Source organism: Aspergillus campestris, assembly GCF_002847485.1.
Source record: "Aspergillus campestris IBT 28561 chromosome Unknown P168scaffold_6, whole genome shotgun sequence".
Lineage (NCBI taxonomy): Eukaryota > Fungi > Ascomycota > Eurotiomycetes > Eurotiales > Aspergillaceae > Aspergillus > Aspergillus campestris.
In genome coordinates, this window is record NW_020194341.1 from 77636 (window position 1) to 96780 (window position 19145).

General features: G+C 52.3%; 7 protein-coding genes across 7 annotated transcripts; 3 read left to right on the forward strand and 4 right to left on the reverse strand.

The window, feature by feature from the left end:
- Positions 1-566: 566 nt before the first annotated feature.
- Positions 567-2834, reverse strand: P168DRAFT_281668 (uncharacterized protein; the record flags this gene model as incomplete). The annotated part of the gene is made up of 1 exon (XM_024835942.1): positions 567-2834. One exon carries the CDS (start codon positions 2832-2834, stop codon positions 567-569), a length of 2268 nt encoding a protein of 755 aa, XP_024692604.1.
- Positions 2835-4876: 2042 nt separating this feature from the next.
- P168DRAFT_150260 (ATG3/ATG10 family protein) lies at positions 4877-6247 on the forward strand. Its single transcript, XM_024832796.1, has 5 exons — positions 4877-4944; positions 5010-5345; positions 5492-5608; positions 5670-5888; positions 5941-6247. Exons 2-5 carry the CDS (start codon positions 5181-5183, stop codon positions 6142-6144), a joined length of 705 nt encoding a protein of 234 aa, XP_024692605.1. The 5' UTR covers positions 4877-4944; positions 5010-5180; the 3' UTR covers positions 6145-6247.
- Positions 5788-6938, reverse strand: P168DRAFT_268588 (U2 snRNP complex subunit MSL1; the record flags this gene model as incomplete). Its single annotated transcript, XM_024835099.1, has 3 exons — positions 5788-6541; positions 6602-6815; positions 6865-6938. 3 exons carry the CDS (start codon positions 6936-6938, stop codon positions 6251-6253), a joined length of 579 nt encoding a protein of 192 aa, XP_024692606.1. The 3' UTR covers positions 5788-6250.
- Positions 6939-6947: 9 nt separating this feature from the next.
- On the forward strand, positions 6948-8689 carry P168DRAFT_290139 (WD40 repeat domain-containing protein). The gene is made up of 4 exons (XM_024837143.1): positions 6948-7551; positions 7612-8198; positions 8258-8498; positions 8552-8689. Exons 1-4 carry the CDS (start codon positions 7329-7331, stop codon positions 8590-8592), a joined length of 1092 nt encoding a protein of 363 aa, XP_024692607.1. The 5' UTR covers positions 6948-7328; the 3' UTR covers positions 8593-8689.
- Positions 8690-9136: 447 nt separating this feature from the next.
- P168DRAFT_290140 (lipase family protein) lies at positions 9137-10512 on the forward strand. Its single transcript, XM_024837144.1, has one exon. It carries the CDS (start codon positions 9564-9566, stop codon positions 10320-10322), a length of 759 nt encoding a protein of 252 aa, XP_024692608.1. The 5' UTR covers positions 9137-9563; the 3' UTR covers positions 10323-10512.
- Positions 10513-10679: 167 nt separating this feature from the next.
- Positions 10680-14833, reverse strand: P168DRAFT_327036 (WW domain protein; the record flags this gene model as incomplete). Its single annotated transcript, XM_024841192.1, has 5 exons — positions 10680-11433; positions 11576-12182; positions 12308-13011; positions 13062-14228; positions 14357-14833. The coding sequence occupies 5 exons, from the start codon at positions 14831-14833 to the stop codon at positions 10891-10893; spliced, it is 3498 nt and encodes a 1165-aa protein (XP_024692609.1). The 3' UTR covers positions 10680-10890.
- A 921-nt stretch (positions 14834-15754) lies between these two features.
- Positions 15755-18960, reverse strand: P168DRAFT_327037 (uncharacterized protein). The gene is made up of 9 exons (XM_024841193.1): positions 18317-18960; positions 18235-18244; positions 18148-18157; positions 18045-18076; positions 17868-17988; positions 17190-17779; positions 16929-17111; positions 16331-16828; positions 15755-16275 (listed from the first exon to the last, which is right to left on the reverse strand). The coding sequence occupies exons 1-9, from the start codon at positions 18508-18510 to the stop codon at positions 15859-15861; spliced, it is 2055 nt and encodes a 684-aa protein (XP_024692610.1). The 5' UTR covers positions 18511-18960; the 3' UTR covers positions 15755-15858.
- Between the last annotated feature and the right edge of the window lie 185 nt (positions 18961-19145).

Sequence of the window (19145 nt, forward strand, 5' to 3'; positions counted from 1 at the left end):
GTATGTTCATACATTCATGGATGACGGAATTCGATAATTTGTTGGCACTGCAGGTGCTAGATACTAATTAATTTTTTGAAACTTGGCTACCGCTTTGGTAATATTTGCTTGACACCAATACATTGGTAAGATAGATAGACGCATGTCGTAGTAATAAGGGCATAGAGGCGTAGTGGAAGATACACAAGTAATAGGTAGCGGTTGTAGATTATGACTTTCTATTCTTTACGTGCAGTGAGCCTCGTTCTGGTATCATCAGGTTGTATACTGCTATGTAAACAGACAAAGCATGCGCATAAATAAGGAGATGTTTTTTTTTGGTCCAAATGCAACAATAATTAAGCACGTTCTCACACGAGTTCGGACAAGACCTATTTAACGATAGAATCACAGAAGATGTCACTAGGCCAACCGAAAAGGGTATATATCAGAACACAACAGAAACCCCAGCCGATATGATTTTCCCGAGATTATACACCAAATATAATCACCTTATCCGCCCAGAAATAGGAAAGTAAAAGAGGTTATTCCGAATGAGATGAAAGCAAATTTTAGATATCCGAGTCTCAGAGGTATATGAAATGTGGAGTTTCAATATGGACGCTCTCTTCTTGTTGGTTTGGCAGTCTGCAGCGCTGGTACTCAAAGGTCCGGCTTCTGGTCCTGCCACGCTGGAGTTCAAGAACAGGGTCTTCAACAAGTTCGTATCCCGTTCGGTCATCTTGAGTTGGCGTACACATAGCTGGAACAGTGGTTACTCCCAGGTATTGTTGAGGTGCCTCGCGTGTCGGTAGATTGCCCGTGGTCACTTGGATCGACGACGGGGCAAAGAATTTGGATTCGTGAGTTGTGTTGCCCTCGAAGAGCCCATCATAGACTTGTGAGTTTTGATTGGGTGACTGGCCATGTTCAGCAGTGACCGCACCCTGATGTCGACTTGCTTCGGGGTAGATGTCCGCTGAAGGGCTGGTAGGATTTTGATAAACTTCAAACCCAGTACCATGGGGTTGACTGTAAAATGGAACTGTCCCCGGTACATCCTGTGCATTAACCCTTGCCTGTCGTGGGACAGAATTTGCGACTTGAGCTGTAGAGAACCCATGGCTTCGAAGCTGAGTACAATATCGAAGTGACCCCGAACGGTCAAGCTCACGATAACTCACAGTAGACAAACTGCGCGCACACTCACTTGCCGATGTTTTGGGGGTATCGTGGCACATAGAAGACTTGTCCGTGGCCCAACTACCAACACCAGCCCTGGAACTTGCCCCGGGTCCCTGAAGACTGAGGTGACGACGCACAGGAAGCTGATAGCCCGACCCAGAGGGAACTTGTGTCTTCGACGCTTCGAAGTCTTTGGAATTACCGCCCAGAGTGAATCGCCGGGACCCTTCATGACGTTGCGAGGATACCTGAGAGTCGATCGATGCTCGAGCACGGCTGTCCTGTAGTGACCGAATAGACGCCGCAGAGCTGTATCCGCTGTCGACCTTGCGAGAACGTGTGGACCGTCCGTGGTCAAGATTCCGTCTGATCGAAGCTCGTTGGTGAACAGAAGACCTGTCGTCTTCAGCAACATGGATTCCTTCGTCTTCAATCCCATTTTCTTCCAGTGGTCTTGACACTGCGGTTGTTGGTGATTTCTCGAAAGAAAAGGGACTTGAAGGAAGGTTATCGGACCAATCAGAATTCTCATCTGGAGGGATTTGTAGCGTGGATGTGGACGGGGTTTTTCTGATTCGGCTGTCCAGCTCTATAGGGCCATCAAGTGTATGATCCGGGGTGGGTAACATATCCGTGTTGCCGGATGGGGTCAATCTAGAAGCTTCAGCATTGAAGCTTGCGTGTTCTCCGACACGATGCCTCCCTTCCGAAGTAGTATCGAGGTCAGGGCTAGACTCCACAGACGGACTGCTGGGTCGGTTGAGCAAAGTTCGATCACTGGGACATGGCGACGCAGAGCCATTGACGACTCGCAGTGACCCCAACTTCAGGGCCCCAAGATGGGTGTATTCAAAATCACTTGGAGTTGGTGGGCGAAATTGAGGGACCGGGAGAGAGTTCCTGATAGGGATCTCTTCGTGGTCACGCAGTGGCCATTGTGGCGGTCTGCCCCGCTCTGTTGCGCAACGAGAGGGGAGCCAATCGTCCTGGCGGATTGGAGAAGGCAGTCGTCGAGGCACGTCTCTCGTTGATCGTCTCGTGGCAACACCGGGTCTTGTAAGTAAAGAACGGCGGCGGATTAGGGAGAACCCCTGGCTGTCCACCATGAAATGGGTATTCGAACATGTCGCTTCTTCAATCGTACTGTTATATACAAAGCTGTTTTGGCGAGCCGGCGTATGGCTTGAATGTGACCTCTGTGGCTGAGCAGGTTGAGCTAAATGCTGTAGCTCACCCCGGAACGCTGCCGGTTGAAGGGCAGTCTGTTTGGGTTCTTGGAGCGAAGTTCGCCTGGCCAAAGGCCCTGACCCTGTCGAACTGGAGGTAGGTGAACGAAGACAGACGCTGTTGGCCTGTTTGATACCTAGCCCACGCCCCCCAGGTCTCTCGACCACCTCCCGTGGTGCCTCGAGTTGCAGTGAAGGTGAAGGCAAAGATTGGGATCTGTGACCATTCGTCCCAGCCTCAGATGGGCTACCAGGGCTCGAGCCAACGGTCCAGGAGTTTTGCCAAGCGGCAGAGTTAGAAGATGCGGCGGAAGTCGAGTTAGAAGCCTGATCAGGTACGCGGGACTTCACTGAGACCAGCGTCGCCGGATTTGGGGGTGGTTTAGATAATCTATTGGAGCGACGGCGCTTGTCTTTGCTTTGGATAGAGAGGAAGCTTCCCATCCTTGTGAAAGAGGATAGTAGAACCTAGGGCACGCCGAGAATTGGAATTCTCTCCCAGGTCCAATAACGGATTAACAAGACATGAAACTTAATCAGACCGTTGAAACGTAACCAATGTTAAATAGAGCCCGAAAGCTTGGTGATTTCACCGATTGGTCGGCCGAGGAAAGGCCTTGAGCGGACAGGAGACCGGGGTCGGACACCGGTCAGGTTTGATCTTGAGGAATCGACCAGCGCAACTGGTTGTAATCTCAGATGGAATCAGGTCTGAGACCGAGGAAGGCCTCGCCAAGCTCGACCCTTGGAAATGGCTGATAAGTGAGGAGGTCTTGCTATGCTGCCAGTGAGATTGTAAGGGTGATACACCGAGCTGTGAGGATCTTGGCAGGGCTTAACAGCGAGTGAGGATGCAGGAAAGAGTACCAATAAAATATATATCAGGAGGAGTTCCCCACGGAGAAAGACAGCTGGAAAGGGGGAAATAAATAAATGGAAAAGATGACCGACGAGGGGGAAGAAAAGGGCAGGACAGGGTAGCAGAGGATTGGATCTAATGGCTGAATCCTTCTGATAGGGCAGAGACACAAGCAAGATCTACAAAAGTGCCTTTTGCCGATGAAACACTAAAATATAAGAATAAGAAACACGTCCGACAGATCTGGAGAAGAGGAACGAACCAAGAGACAGCGAAGGACCGTAGCGAAGAGGGAGAGAGCCCCAGCGGTTGAACATCAAGTTCCAACCAAACAGCAAACAGCAAAACAAGAGCCGATCTGGATTTCCCGGGGACAAGTAAGGGAAAAAATAAGATACATGGGAGAAGTGGAGAGCGAACGGACTGCCATGGTTGAGGATGCAAGAGACACAACCATGACGAATGCGTTATCCACAGGTAACTGTAGTTTTGATGAGCAGCAACGGAATTGGCGAAGAAACAGCCGGATCGGCGGGACTGAGGTTCGGCGAGCTAAAAACTCATGTAGGGTAAGGTAGGAACCAGGATGACAAGGGCATTGATTGTACGTGGATCTGTAGGATGTGAAAGTGGAAGTGGAGGTGGAGATGGAGGTGGAGGTGGAGATGGAAGTGGATGCGGAATGGATGGATTCGTGAGAAACACAGCACCGTCATAGGAGAGAGACCACAAAGAGACGTTTGGCCTTATTTTCCTCTTTCTTTTTTGCTTGTTTGATTGTAGTTTATTGATTTCTATTTTCTATTATCTTTTCTATCATTTTTTCCATTGTTTTATTCTATTTTTCTTGGGTTTTGACACCGGGTTTCATTATTATTTGATTTTCTACATTGGCTCCTGCTTGGATTTGTTTTTTATTATAATTTAATTCTTTGTTTCGAAAGTATTGAATAAAAATTATTAGCCCTCTTTCTTTTGCTTCCGAATCAGCAAGGTGGTACGTGGTGTCAAGAATTATGGGGCACAGTATAGTAGACACGACGCCATCGCCGAACGCGGACAGGTCGAATTGTAGTTGCAGGACAAGGATCTAGGCGAAATACTTGTAGTACCTTGGTAGCATTGACCCGAGTGAGAATGGTAGTCCTCGTAACCGGAGGGGAAATGTTACTCGACGGAGACAAAGCGTCGTCGTCCAACAGAGTATCTACGTGTAAGTCGAGAATCCATCTCTTACTACACCTACAGCGCCTTATACTATGCAAGTATGGAGGCTAATGATGTAGTCTCAGTAACCCACAACTGGGTCAGGATGACGAGATGGGGCAATCAGATTCTTGGCACTTTCTGCAAACAGGTCAGTCATGATTATGGATGGTGCATTTAAGAAGGTGGTTCAAGGTTAGAAGCTTGGAACCCTACTGGAGATCGCATATAGTCGGTTGGTTGAATCTCCTTAGGTACTAAGCTACGGTGTACTCCGTAGATCCTCCTGACAATCCCCACCCAACACTAGTGGTTCCTAAACTTTCTTCCCTCCTCCCCTGGGTTTGGACTCGGTAGATCCGAGATCGAAACTGGTTGATCCATCACTCTTTTCTATCCACTCTGGTTTACCGCTCTGGAACCTTATCCGCGTTCGGTTCAATCCTCTTGTGGCTATACAGCTGACTGCGCCGTAATAATATCAGGCTGGTATGTACGGGTACAACTGTTGCTGCAAACAATGCTCACCCAAAACTACCCACGTCCGAGAGCAGCTGTTTTAGGTAGTCGCTGACCCGCCACCGCGGACGGTCCGTGGGTGCAGTCAAGTCATTTGGGGAAAAGTTGACCCTGCACTACAACGGCTTCTGCAATCTGCAGTCATTTTGGACCCCCCTCTGTCGGTCAGAGAGTTGGTGGGACTACACCGCGCCTTTACCAGTCGCATGGCGTTGCCTCTGGCTCCCCCACGCGCACATTCCTGTTCGGCCTTCCCGTTTCTCACGGGACAGGAATTTGAGAGCGCCTGCTGCTTTTTGGTTGACCGTCTCCACATGCTGGGTGATTCGCCTGCCGTGGGATGCTGGTCGTCAATCCAACTGACACGCAAGGTAGGGAGTTCCCCATCGCTGTGACCTTCCAGAAAAAACCCTTGGTTTAGGATCTACGCCTCCGTCTGTAACATACGGTCGCTATTGATTGGCTGTTACCTTTGATTCCCTTTTTTAATTTTTTTTAACTAGCCTGCTACCTCTAGGCAACTGGTCCGATTTTGAAGATATCACGAAACATTGATATTAATCATCATGACGAGGACCCCATGGGATCTGACCGGCTTGACGAATCGCAGCTGGAGCTCCACGAAGATGATCCAGTTCGTGAGACCCTTTCGCCAAGTAGACTGCTTGTTGTCACCCATCTGACTTGATGAACAGGAGGCCCACGTTCGCAAATCTGACCCCCGTGCCCGCCTACAGGTAAACTATGAAATTATCTTCTCTTCCACATATCAGGTGCCTGTTTTATTTTTCACATTACGGCATGATAGCCATCCGGGACCGCTGGGGTTAGACGCTGTTTACCAGTATCTCGTATCGGACCAGCATAGAAACGAGCTCCAAAGTGTTGGTGTCATGGGAAGTATTAGTTTTGGCGTAGGTGCCATCGCTCATAACCGCTTTATGATCCAAAGCTCATGCCTTGTAGTACCATCCAGAATCCGGGACCCCCGCATCTTTTGTTCATCCATGTAACACTGCGGACGCTATGAGGTGCATCGCAGGGCAGCAGGCCGTCGACCCCGATACTTATCTCATCATCTGGCTTGGGCTGGTGGGCAGCCGTCTTGGTCTACATTTACCGTCTGCCATCTTCGTCGCCAATGATCAGGCTCGGACCCAAGGCGAATAATTTGAGGCAGCAACAAGAAACGCGCTGGGGTGGGTTCCTTCTTCTCACGTCCCTCTCCGCATGACCTTTCGACTTGGTTCGAAGAATCCGAATTCCACTGGGTTTTCTAGTCTTCATCGGATGAAGCCTCCATGGGCACATCGCTCTCTTCATCCATGGGCGCTTCTTCTTCGTCGCTTTCATCTTCACGCGGCCGTTTGACACCATGCGCTGCCTGAGCATCGCCATTTACATCGCCGGCGGGCTTGGGGGGCAATGCCGTGGACCCAGGGGGGCCGCTGAAAATCGACTTTTGGAGGTCTGTTGTAACAATCCCTGGAAGAGCCCCAGAAGGTGCACTGTAGGTCCCACGGAGCTTGGCGATGACATTTGACGAGCCCTTGGCATAGACAATTTTCTAGTAGATTGCAGTTAGATGAGCACCGACCATCGCAGGATTTGAGTGTATCGAGCGTACCATCTGTTTGCCGAAAAATTCAAACCCTTGAAGCGCGCGCATGGCTTGCGTACTGGATTGGACATCTTTGAAAACAATGTGGGCTTGACCGCGCATTTTTTGGGTCTTCATGGCCACGACGTCCAAAACCACGCCGTAGGTGGAAAAAAGTGTGTAAAGCGAGAGCCGTAAATCATACTTGCGGAGTTTATCGGGCAGATTGGTACAGTATAGTCTGCAAAAATAGTTAGCATTGTCGATTTGAAGCCCAGATGGTGACTGACGTTTGACTTGGAAGACCACCTCCAACGACTGGTTTCCCTTGCGCACCGCGCGTCGGGACCGTTTTTGTAGACATCACCGGAATACGAAATTGAAAGTTGGGTTTATTGTGTGAGATACCCGGTTGGCGGGCGGACGGAGAAATGTCCGTATGTTAATGGGCCAGAGAAGATGAGGAGGTCGCGATTGAATGTAGACTGGAGGCAGAAAATAATGACGGTTCAGTGGGAAAGGTACAGAAGGGATCGGACGTGTGAGGCGTGCCAATGAACTGGCCGGGACTCTGATGGGGCCTTTTGTATTCACGTGACATTTACATAAGCAGCACTGGCGTCATCATATCTATCCCCTGTCGTTGATGATACCCAATTGCTACCACTATTGCAAAGTAAACACCAACAGTTTCGAAAACCGAGTTTGCTCTAATATACGGCAGTAGAGAGTCCCTCCTGTCGTCTACTTGAAAATGGCCGCCCCCGAAGTTCACCACCTCTTTCACAATCCGATTGCGGATCACTCCTTTTCCTCCGACAAGAGCACCCTTGCGGTAGCGCGGGACACCAACGTGGAGTTGTACCAGAGGGGAGGTAGCAAATTCTCCTTGACGGATGAACTGAAGGGCCATGAAAAAACTGTCACGGGTGTTGACATTGCTCCTAACAGTGGCCGCATTGTCACCTGCTCTCAGGGTAACTACCCCGCATGCCTTGCGTTGTAACTGTACCGCCTAACCGGGTTTCATACTTTAGATCGCAACGCATACGTCTGGGAGCGAACTCCCGCTGGCTGGAAGCCTACCTTGGTTCTCCTGCGGATCAACCGGGCTGCTACCTTTGTGCGATGGTCTCCGTCGGAGCAGAAGTTTGCGGTTGGATCAGGGGCTCGCGTGATCGCCGTATGCTACTTTGAGGAGGAGAACGACTGGTGGATCTCGAAGCATCTGAAGAAGCCAATCCGAAGCACCATAACTACGCTTGCCTGGCATCCGAACTCGGTGTTGCTGGCTGCTGGCTCGACGGATTCGCACGCTCGTGTCCTCTCTGGCTATATCAAGGGTGTTGACCAGCGCCCAGAGCCAAGTGGCTGGGGCGAGCGCCTTCCTTTCAACACAATCTGTGGAGAATTCTTGAATGACTCGGCGGGCTGGATCCAAAGCGTCGGGTTCTCTCCTAGTGGAAATGCCCTTGCCTTCTCTGGGCACGATAGCAGCATCACCGTGGTCTACCCCAGCGCCCCTGAACAGCCCCCTCGAGCGATGTTGAATATCACCACCCCTCTTCTACCATTCAACAGCTTGATTTGGAACGGCGAGACCGAGATTATCGCTGCTGGACATGTGAGTGCATGCCCGGCCCCACCTCCATTTCTCGGATACTAATGACTTGGGACTTATAGGATTGTGAGCCGTATCGTTTCCGCGGTGATGAAAGTGGGTGGCAGCTTGCAGGACCCCTTGAGCACAAGGCCGGACCGGGTGCTGGCAGCGTCCGCGAAGAGTCCGCCCTTAACATGTTCCGTCAAATGGACCTGAAGGGCCAGACGCAAGCTGATACCCAACTGAAGACGACTCATCAGAACACCATCAATACCACGAGGGTTTATGAGGAAGCTGGTGGAGCCGTTCGCAAGTTTAGCAGTAAGTTGAACGACCTTGCGCCGATCAGATCACAACTAACAATGGACCCACAGCGAGCGGTGTTGATGGTCGCGTGGTCATCTGGACTGTTTAAATTAGCACAGCTCTGGTGTTATTTAGACATTGGCAGCAGTTGAGGCCAGTGTTGATTAGAACATAGTTTATATCTATTATATTCAAACGATTTCCAATGCATTACCTGTATTGTACTATAATTAATTACACTATATATATCTGTTAGGGAGCTGCTCCCTCTGGGGAGAACATAGCGGATGGAATACTCGTGTTATGACGGGTACCATTCAACGGATCCTAGGCCCTTTGTCCTCCGCTCACGTCACGCGGATCACAGGGGTCACGAGGCATTCCTATGATGACTTTTGGCTTGCCTCAACTTCTTTGCTACATACTCTGTACATCACTGAAATCAACAATGGACTCGCGTTTTAACTGGGAAGTTTTATTCCATAGAAGATGCGCTCTGACATGATTCTACCTACCATCCTCTTCATTACTCTGTTGGGTTCACTATATACACTGTTTACTCAAGCTCCCGATCATGCACCTTCAGCTGTCGGGCGCCATGAGAACAACGAAACACAGCGCACAATTCCGCGCAATCTTTTCAACTCCCTAGAGCAGCTCGCCCGCCTCGTGGACATCTCCTATTGCGTCGGCAGCTCAGGGATCCAGAAACCCTTCAAATGCCTAAGCCACTGCGCGGACTTTGAGGATCTGGAACTGATAGCCGTAGGTCTAGCTAATACTTCAGCATGCGATTACCGAAACTAAGAAACGATTCTTACTGTTCTTTCTGGGCTCATCTAGACATGGAACACGGGCATATTCCTCTCCGACTCATGCGGCTACATCGCGCTCTCGCACCCGCCCTCCCCGAAGCGTATCCTCGTCGCTTTCCGCGGCACGTACTCCATCGCCGACACGATCGTCGACCTCTCCGCCTACCCGCAAGCCTACGCGCCCTACGATCCCAAGGACGAACACCACGCCCATAACGAGCGACGGTCCCCGCGATGTCTCAACTGCACCGTCCACGCGGGGTTCATGACCTCGTGGCAGAATACGCGCGACACCATCCTACACCACGTCGCCGCGGCAAGGGAGCAGCACCCGGATTACGCGCTGGTCCTGATCGGTCACTCCCTAGGCGGCGCAGTCGCCGCGCTAGCTGGGGTCGAGATGGAGCTGCGCGGGTGGGACCCCCAGGTGACGACGTTCGGGGAACCGAAGGTCGGGAACGAAGGATTGGCCAAGTACATGGGTGAACTGTTCGGGCTGGGTGGGGATGACGGTGCGGGGGCGACACCACGTCCGTCGCTCCACGAAGAAGACCCTCAGGATCGACGGTGGAGATATCGCCGGGTCACTCATGTGGACGACCCCGTGCCGCTGCTGCCTCTGGCAGAATGGGGGTACGAGATGCATGCGGGCGAAATGTTTATTTCCAAGACAGGTCTTCCCCCGTCTGTTTCGGACGTCGAGTACTGCGAAGGCGCCCACGACCCGCGGTGTATTTCAGGCGTCGGAGAGGATAGCTTGACTACGGCTTTGCACGCGGCAGCAGTGACCCTCCAGGACGGGGAAGCTCGTCCCTCCGAGCAGGTAGTTCTCTCGAATAGACACGCCTCGCGGCCTGTGGCGTCCCCTGACGAGAGGCACGAGCAGCGTTCACAGTTCCAGCTGCCTTGGGACCTTACTCTCCCCAGATACCGACTATGGGGGCCGTTTTTCGCCCATCGGGATTACTTCTGGAGGCTGGGAGTATGTGTACCGGGTGGGGATCCGACTGGGGGGTGGAAGTGACTTATTCGTTGAAGTAACGTGTTCATTTGTAGTGATATGCGTATTGATCCATCAACTTTCGTTTAGAAAAGAGATAAGCAAGTAAACCGAGGACAACTCCATATCAAAGGTATCTATGATATTGGTCAAAAAAGAGACGAGCGAGTCACCAATAAAGAAAAATAGACCTTCGAAGGTTCTATAATTGAACGTGACGGACGTACATCATAACCGATGAAGTATATATCGCTGGTCAACCATGCATAGGCCCTACTGTATGATCTACTTGATGAAAGAAAGACAGAGGAGATAGACAAACTGAATTGGAAGGGGGAAAAGTTGGATATAAGAGTAACAATAAGAATGAAGGTGAAACAAAGGATATTGAGAAGGTTAAAAGAAGAAGATCAAAATGAAGAAGAAGATGGAGAAAAATAAGAAGAAGAAAGAAGAAGAAGAAAGAAGAAGAAGAATCAGAAGATATCACCATCAACAAGTGACAGTGACAGTGACAGTGACAACAACAAGGACGATTTTCAAGATCAAACACCCAAACCAACCCAAGTCAATCAAGCAAACAAGCGTGTCATCACTTCCCCAGCTCCAAGCTCGGCACAATAACAGGCCCATACTTAACCACACTCCCATAAGCGCCCTCCCCCTGGACCATAAAATCCGCCGCCAGATTCAGCTTCCCGCCATGACCCGGAAACGCCGGCCCATAACCGTTATTCACAGTCTCAGGATCATAAGCCACAATCGCGACATAATTGCGCCTCCCCATCAGCTTGCGGTGCTCACGGGCCTGGCCCGTCACATCAGACTGGAAGATCTCCATCATGTCCTCTTTGGTATCCGTTGGTTGGGAGGGCGTGGAGCGGTGGCCGTTGGCGGGGATGTAGATGGGCTTGTTGTTGTTGTGGAGGAGTTTGAGGATGTATGACGGGGGAGGGCTGTTTACCACTGCGGAGGAGATGAGCTGGTACATTGTTTTATGGTCGGAGGGGTGGCTGGGGTCGTGGACTAGGCCGGCGCCGCAGACGTTGACGGCGCCGGAGAGGAAGGTCATTCGGAGGGACTTTTGGTGCGCGATGCCCTGGAGGGTGCGGATGAGGTAGGTTCGTTCGAGGTCCTGTATCGTATTCCGTGATTAGTACGTTGTTGGTATGTGTGATCAGTACATAACCAGCACGTGTACGATCGGTACATGCGTGATCAGTACATCACACTATAGACTGGAATCTTCGGTTCCACAGTAAAAGACGTTGACATACCTTGGATTCATGTGTCCACTGATCTCTAAGCTCATCCATCATGTCAAACTCGCCAAAAGGACTCAATATACCACCCATGAGGCCAGACTTGCCCACGGCGCGCTTGACAGAGTCAAACCCAGAGCCCACCATATCTTTCGCGCCCACAACCCCAGCAACAGAGCTAGTGACCTTTCCCAGAACGTTGTATGCACCCGTGATGGCTCGTTTCCCCGAGGTCACAGTATGCGCAATGTGCTCTGCAGTCTCCAGCCGTGGGTAGATGACAGGCACGGAGATCATCCACAGACAGTGCTGTACGGACGGTGGGAGCATCGCTATCTTGGGGAAGATGCCTTGGTATGTTGGACCTGCTACCACTTGGTGTGGGTTTCGCTCGGACCGGCAGTCGACGCCGACGACTACTACTGCTGGTCCAAGGAACTTCACGAAGTGCCACCCTGTCCCGGTGATTGTGAACAGATCGGTGTCTGTGCTGACATTGCGCAGGATCTCCAGCGAGGTGTGGTGCTGGAAGAGCAGGTACATCTCGATTCCAACGCGCCCTATGTTCTTGAACATGTTGGAGAACTGCATGTGCTCGGGATAGGATCCGAAACCGTCGAATCTAAGTACGCAGATTGTCAGCAATTGTTTGATTGTTTCCATATAAAATCACCGAGGGAGAAAGACGAGGAACGGCCAGGGTCTGGAAACGACCGCGAGTAGCGTGCGAAAAGAAGAAACACTCACATATCATGATCATCAATCTGACAAATATAAGGAATCTGCGCAAACGACTCTCTCAAATAAGGCTGATCAAAATGGCTCGTATAGTAGTGGAAGTACGCTCGCGAGACATCCTCCTCAAGGGCAGCCGACCACGGCGAGGTTTTTCTCGCTTCCTTACCACTGATCGTAAGCCACTGCCTGAGCGAAGCGATTTCCTTCCACATGCGATCAGCATATATCTGCCCCCCGAGACAGAGCTGGGCATGGAAGCCTCCGATCTCGGTGTGTTTCTGCATGATGTCCTTCCACATGAAGCCCTCGCCGCCGACGCGGGAGCGTTCATTTGCGTTGATGTTGAGGGAGAAGTCGTTGCCGGAGGTTGTGACGAAGCGCCAGTTCGTCTCGTAGCGGCCTGCGACAAGGAACTCGTAGCGGGTGCAGCCGAGGTGGGAGGTGATTGCGTATGTCCATTTGGCTGGTCCTGCTTCGTCCATCTGAATGTCGAGCTCATACTTGTAGAATGTCCACCGCTGGTGGACGGCAATAGCGAGTGGTTTGAGCTGGCGTGGGTTGGGGGATAGATCCGCGCTCTGATGGGTATGAATCGTTGGGGGCTGTGGAGCGTCAGTGACTAGCAGGATGGACCCTAGCCATTTGCCACGCTCCACATCCATGTTGGCGTAGCGGAGGTATGGGCCAAAGTAGACGCCGTTTGTCGGCGCAACCTTGTACATGTCAACGCCACTGCTTGGCGGGGGCCGGTGAATCCGGCCACGACTGGGGATTGCAAGCTCTCAAAGCCCGGGGTCATGGGAAGCCCCGGGGAGGCCAGTGGTTTGCCAAATGCCGACAAACCAGGCGAGGTCAGGGGATGGCTGCTGTATATGCTGCCGACTGGTGACAAGGGCGTTTCGTTCAGGTTCAGCGGTGTCGGGCCCTTTGGGAATTCCCACTGCGTAGACTGGGAGGGAAGGTGGATATAATAGTATTGTCCCGAGTTGGGGTCCAGGTGGGCTATCCATCCCTCTGGGAGCGGCGGGGGAGAAGCAGGCGGAAGGCCCGTTGGCGAAGCCAACGCGGCAATCTGGGTCTGCTGGATAACTTGCTGGGGCTGTATGTCTTGCGCCCCGTTCGGTACGGCGTCTTGTGGGGAGTGGCCCTGGGGAGAGTGGCCCTGGGAAGAGTGGCCCATTGGATGTTGTTGCCTGGGATCGTTGGCAAACGCTGGATGATCCTGAGCTGAAGTCACCGGGACAGGGGCCATGTTTCCAGCGCTCATAGGGCCCATCATGGCTGGATGCACAGCATCAGGCACGGGCTGAGGTTGCTGAGCTGGCATACGTTGCTTTTCGTTCGGATACCCCTGGGGTACATTGGGACCTGAGACACTTGAATAGGCGGGCGGGGGCGAAGAGCTGATACGCATCCGGTCCAAGTCCTGCTCTAAAGCATTGGGTAGAACTCTTGAAGGAGTCTGGGCTTGCGCTTGCTGAACTGTAGTCCCGGTAGACTGCGGGGGATGAAAAGGAGACCCGGTAGACTGCGGGGGGTGGGACCCGGTAGACTGCGGGGGGTGGAAAGGAGTCCCGGTAGACTGCGGGGGAGGAAAAGGAGTCCCAGTAGACTGCGGAGGAGGAAAAGGGCTCGCGGGAGGGTCACCCGAGGAGACCACGCCGTCGCCCTGATAAACAGTGGGGGGGCCATGGGGCTGGGACCCCGGCTGTTCAGTTGGGGTCCAGGGGCGCTGGACCAGTTGCTGATTCCGCGGCTGTTGTCCAGCATACTGCTCTGCTCTTCTCTGCGCAGCGGCACTCTGAGCCTGCAGGCCCGTCAACGTTGAAGTTCCCGCGATTCCGGACGCAGCGTACCGCGCCTCGATGTCGGATGCCGGTTGCTGGCCAGGTTCAACGATGGGAGTCTCGGGGGGTGGAGGGGAGCCGCGCTGGGCTCGGGTAGTAGAAGTGGACGCCGTTGAACTGATTCTGTTAATGGGGTGTGTGGCTGGCTGTAGATGTTGCCCGGTCGGCGGTCTCGGAGTGGACGCCTGAGGGGGAGGATAATATTGCTGACGGTAATCCGGATATGCAGATCCCTCAGCCTGAGCGTGGCTGGTCGAGGCCGGCGGCGCTGGAACGCGCTGATACTTTCTCGCAAACATCGCTTCCCGGTCCGGCATGTCCCCGGCAGGTGACTCGGGGAGAGGCTTGGGCACGTTGCCCGCCGTTCAGCCAGCGTCACCGGTTTCGGTTCGCGACCTTCCCTCGACCGGAAGGCCGTAGGATACTCCCAAGGCTTCGATGCGCCAGGCCCAGGGACCGTAGGCGAGTCCCCCTGGTAGGCCCCGGGCGAGCCAGTAGATTCCAGACCATGAAGCGGTGCATATCTTGGACGGTCATCGGGGTATGGAAGAGGAGAGTTATGCGAAGCAGGCGGCGGGGAATGATTCTTGCTGATTCGCAGCGGACCGACAATGGGCGACTCGGCCTGCGATTGCCCAGGGTCGGAGAGGAATAATTCCCCTTGTTCAGGGTGATGGTTGGGATTCATGATTGATTCCCGGGGTTTGCTCTATGTTGTTTTTGTTTCATCGATGTCAATCGGTGTCAATCGGTGTCGATTTGAAAGTGGTTTATAGCTCTCCTCGAGTACTAGAGAGCAAAGGCAGACCGTGACCGTCAGTCGTCGCGTTCTGTACGAGTGCGGGGAAAAGGACGAGCGTGATCAATATATAATCGATCACCACGCCACCGAATGACTTACATCAATGACGAATTAGAGAAAGTTTCAGCAGAAGCGCCGGAGCTCTGACACTGCGCTCTTTATCTCCATCCTTGTATGACAGACCGTGAGAAAGGGAGGGTGAAAAAGGAGGCAGGCAGTACCAGGTGGGGGGGGGAAGGTGATGAATGATTGATTGATCTCGGTCTGGACGATTAGCCGCCGGGGAGGAATCACTACGCGACACTAGACAGTCCTGCGTAGTATGGACTCATGCGACCCGGGATCATCATTGGCTGCAGTCAGAAACAAATCGTCTGGGCATCAGGGAAGGAGGGGGTCCTGCAGGTGGCCACTTATTTAGTTTGTCCTTAGCAGCAAATTACTCAGGGTGTGATTGTCTCTGCCTAACGGTTGTTCTCTCCGTCGTGGTGAGGATAGAGTTCCTTACAAAGCTAGAAGAGTCATTATATTGTTTGTACTCGGTTTTCTTCAGCCTGACTATCCATTTCATTTGTCTAACCACCCCATTGTCTTTAGGTTCCTCGTGAAACCGAAGCATGGACCACAGTGGATCGGCCCGCAATTGGGAGCAAAAGAGGGACCGTGGATCACAGTCCCACCAACAATTCCCACCAGAGGAAATCGAAGGAAAGGGGAACTGGAGATCGGAGACTCACAGTAGATACTACGATCCCCGTCTTCTCAAAACGGACAATAAGGAATAAAATTAAAATAACATAGACGTATACCGTTATATAGATCATATACATACATACAAACCCATCTCCGCCCACCCTGGAAATTACATAGATCGTCGTCTAGATCTAGTCACAATCCCTCGCCTCCTGTCATCATGCATAAAGTGTCGATTGGGTGTCCTGTCCCGACAACAGGTCCATCCAATCCACCACCAACGTTTGAGTGCCATCCTCGGCCTGCTGCATCTGTCGCTCATACACGAGCTGGAGCATGTAACAGGTCGCTGCAGCCCGGTATCCCATTTCCTCCTCTTCCAAGATGGAGAGCAACTCCCACGCCCGGATCTTGAGATCACCCCACGGCGCGCCCACCCCGGCGAGGAAGATCGGGAAAATATGCAGGTGCCGGTCACTGTCGCCGGTCGTAGACGCCATGGCTTCTACAAGGCGAAGAATCATGGTTGCATGATGCTGCATCTCATGGTCGGCGGTCCCGTTGAGCTCGCTGCCCTGTTCCGGCCAGAGACTAGTATATGAAAAAAGTATGGTCGTGTGAAAGACGATTGAGATCTGGACAGTCATCATTAGCATCTCGAACAGAGAATGGAGAACGTTGTCGACTAGCCTGGTGAAATATTTCTCGCAATCGCTTGGGTAGAGTGGCTTGATTATGAACGAGGTCAAGCGCTTCGGGAGAATTCCACAGTTGTCGAAGTGCTTGACGTAATTCCTCCATCTCCTGCAGCCGTTGGCCACCATGCGGACTCGGGGATAGAGACCGGAGGCGCCTCAGTTCGGCGGCTGAGAGCCCAAGCTGCACAGCCAGAGCAAAATGTTCCTGGTACAAATGGAGCAGGACTCCCTGGAATCCATACATATCTGACTCGTCAAAGACGTGGGAATGCTCCGAACTGGAAAGTAGACCGTTCCCAACCGCTGCCTGGACAAACTCGCCTGCTCCCGCGCCGCTCAAGAGAGAATATAGATCAATGTGGCAGACCCACCAGACAATGGACGAGAACCGCTCGCTACCAAATGTACAGCGCCGAAGAAGGGCCAAGCGGAGGATCCGAGAGATGTGATGCTGCGAAATGATCAAATCGCTGGATTTCGCGGCGGCAGTCTGCAGTGGATCAGTTAGCCTGGCCTGTGTATATCACTCGTGCGTAGGCATATATACGAAAGCGAGGCCCGTCCAAGCCATCCCATCGCTCGAACCTTACCTCAAAGACGAGAATCAAAAAATGCGCCAGGAAAGGGCCATCGGACAAGAGTATCTTATCGTCTGACATGCTGGCCTGTAACGACGAAAAGGCTTGTTGACAATACAATGATGGGTCTGTATGCTGGTCTACCCCTTGACGATAGAGGCTGAGTGCAGATATCGCCATCATGGCATAGAGAAGCTGTTATAGTGATAAGCACCTGGCCTTCCATCTCCCTGAAACGAACGTCCCAAGGAGGTCTGGAGATGATCCACTTACTGGAGGAAACTCGGCTGCTTCTTGATCAAAGACATCTGCGTTGATCTCATAACCGCTTGGGCTCTCGAAAATGCCAGCCCAGGGAATGATTTTCCTCCACGCCGCAGTGCGGAAATGGTCCAGCAGGAAGATCTCATGTGGTTGTAAGGGGCACGGCCTGTCTTCCTCTGTCAAATCCGGAACCGTCGTATAAGCCGAGACTGAGGATAAGGACGATTCCCTCAGATCTGAATTAGGCGAGTGGGGCGAGTTTCTTGGACTTAGGTACGGATTTCCCCTCGCGTCTCGAAAGCTTCTGAGTATTAATACGTTGGGATCGCTCACTTCGGAGACATTCGCCGTCAAACGATTGCTGCCGCTTCCGGGTTCAGGGCTGGAAGATAGATCCTTTGGTCCATCGGGCTCGTGCTCGGCGTATTCTGGAAGATCAGAGAAACTTGCTGGGACGCAAATGACGTGATACGTTCCGGGAACCGACGACTGTGCCTTTTTCTCCCGTTCTTCGTCTGACGCGAGCATTTGAAAAGGGGGCAGCACATCTAGCGTGAATGTGCCTGCCGAAGTATCCGTGTGCGCAATCGACGAGGGAGCTGCCAATGAGTTAGGATACGTTAGCCTTGCCTGCTCATTGAAATCGTAGGCAGGTAGGAGAAGAGTCGAGGAGTATGGGCGCCTCACAATCCCAGACGGCATTTCCTGTAGTGTCAATATCCGACATGCGTTCCCTCACTCGACGGGTATCGTCCCGGAAGCAGAGACGCGGCTGGTAGTCGCAGAGGTGACCGAGCCGTGCGCATTGCTGATCAACATAGAGTTAGGGAATAAATGGATAGAAGAAAGGGAATGAGGCCGTACATTGCACTGGGGGTGGGTTTCGTCACATTTGACTGTAGCAGAGGTGACCTAGTTAGCCAACAAATGGAGCCCTTGCTTGAAAGGTGACTGCATCTCAACCTACCTTTCCGACTCTAGCCTCACAAGCGCACATGTCAGCATGTCATGAAAATATCCTCGGGCCTTCCCATGGGGTAAAGGGCTGGCTCACTCTACATGTCCTGGAGTAGAAAGTCACATTAGATCTAGAACTGTGAAAAGCAGTGGAACCGGGGGATAGGTAGCAGACATACCAGCAACCGGAGCGAGAACGCGGGGGAAAGCGCAAGCGAGAACGGGGAATCGAAGCTTTAATCAAGGCCGGTATGGAGAGCGCCGAGCTCGAGGCATGAATGTCATCTTTGGGGGCAATGATGGGCAGTCGCAGAGGGAGTTGTTTCCTGGCGGAACCCCGCCGGTTTGACATCACCAAAGTTCGTCCTGTCATGGGAATAGCGGGGCTGATCCTCTATTTGGCGCTGATTAGGGAATCGCACACGGGGAACGGAAGAATCGTAGAAATCTCGAGTGATGGGAGGGGAAAGAAGGAAGACGGTGGGCCGCCATTCCTCACGAACGGAGCGTGATAGAGGGGATGCAACCCATTTTAGCGGAGTGGACCAAGACAAAGTGAGACATACACATATTCTTCCTCGAGGCGAATGATTAGGCAGGGACCGAAAGGGGATAGTAAAATAGGAGAGAAGTGGCTGATTTGCGCGCAAACCAGAGAAGAGATCGAAAGTATCCAAAGATGATTGACAGCAGAGCTAAGAGTGAGAGGGGAAGAGAGAAGAGAGAAGAGGGGAAATCAATAATTGGGAAAAATAAATAAACATAAAAAGAAAAAGAAAAGCAGGGGAAGATCCGGCCCAGGAGCCGAGAGGAGGAAGAGAAATAAGAAAAACGCGCCGAGGAGAATGAAGTGAGGAGAGAGAGAGAGAGAGAGAGAGAAGCCTCAAGGTATCAATCAGCCAGCCCTGGCGCTGGTGGCGGACGAGAGTCAGAGAGTCCAAGAGTAAGAAGAGTCTAGGGCACGAAGGCAAATGATCATATTTTCCAATACGACATGGGAAGAAACGA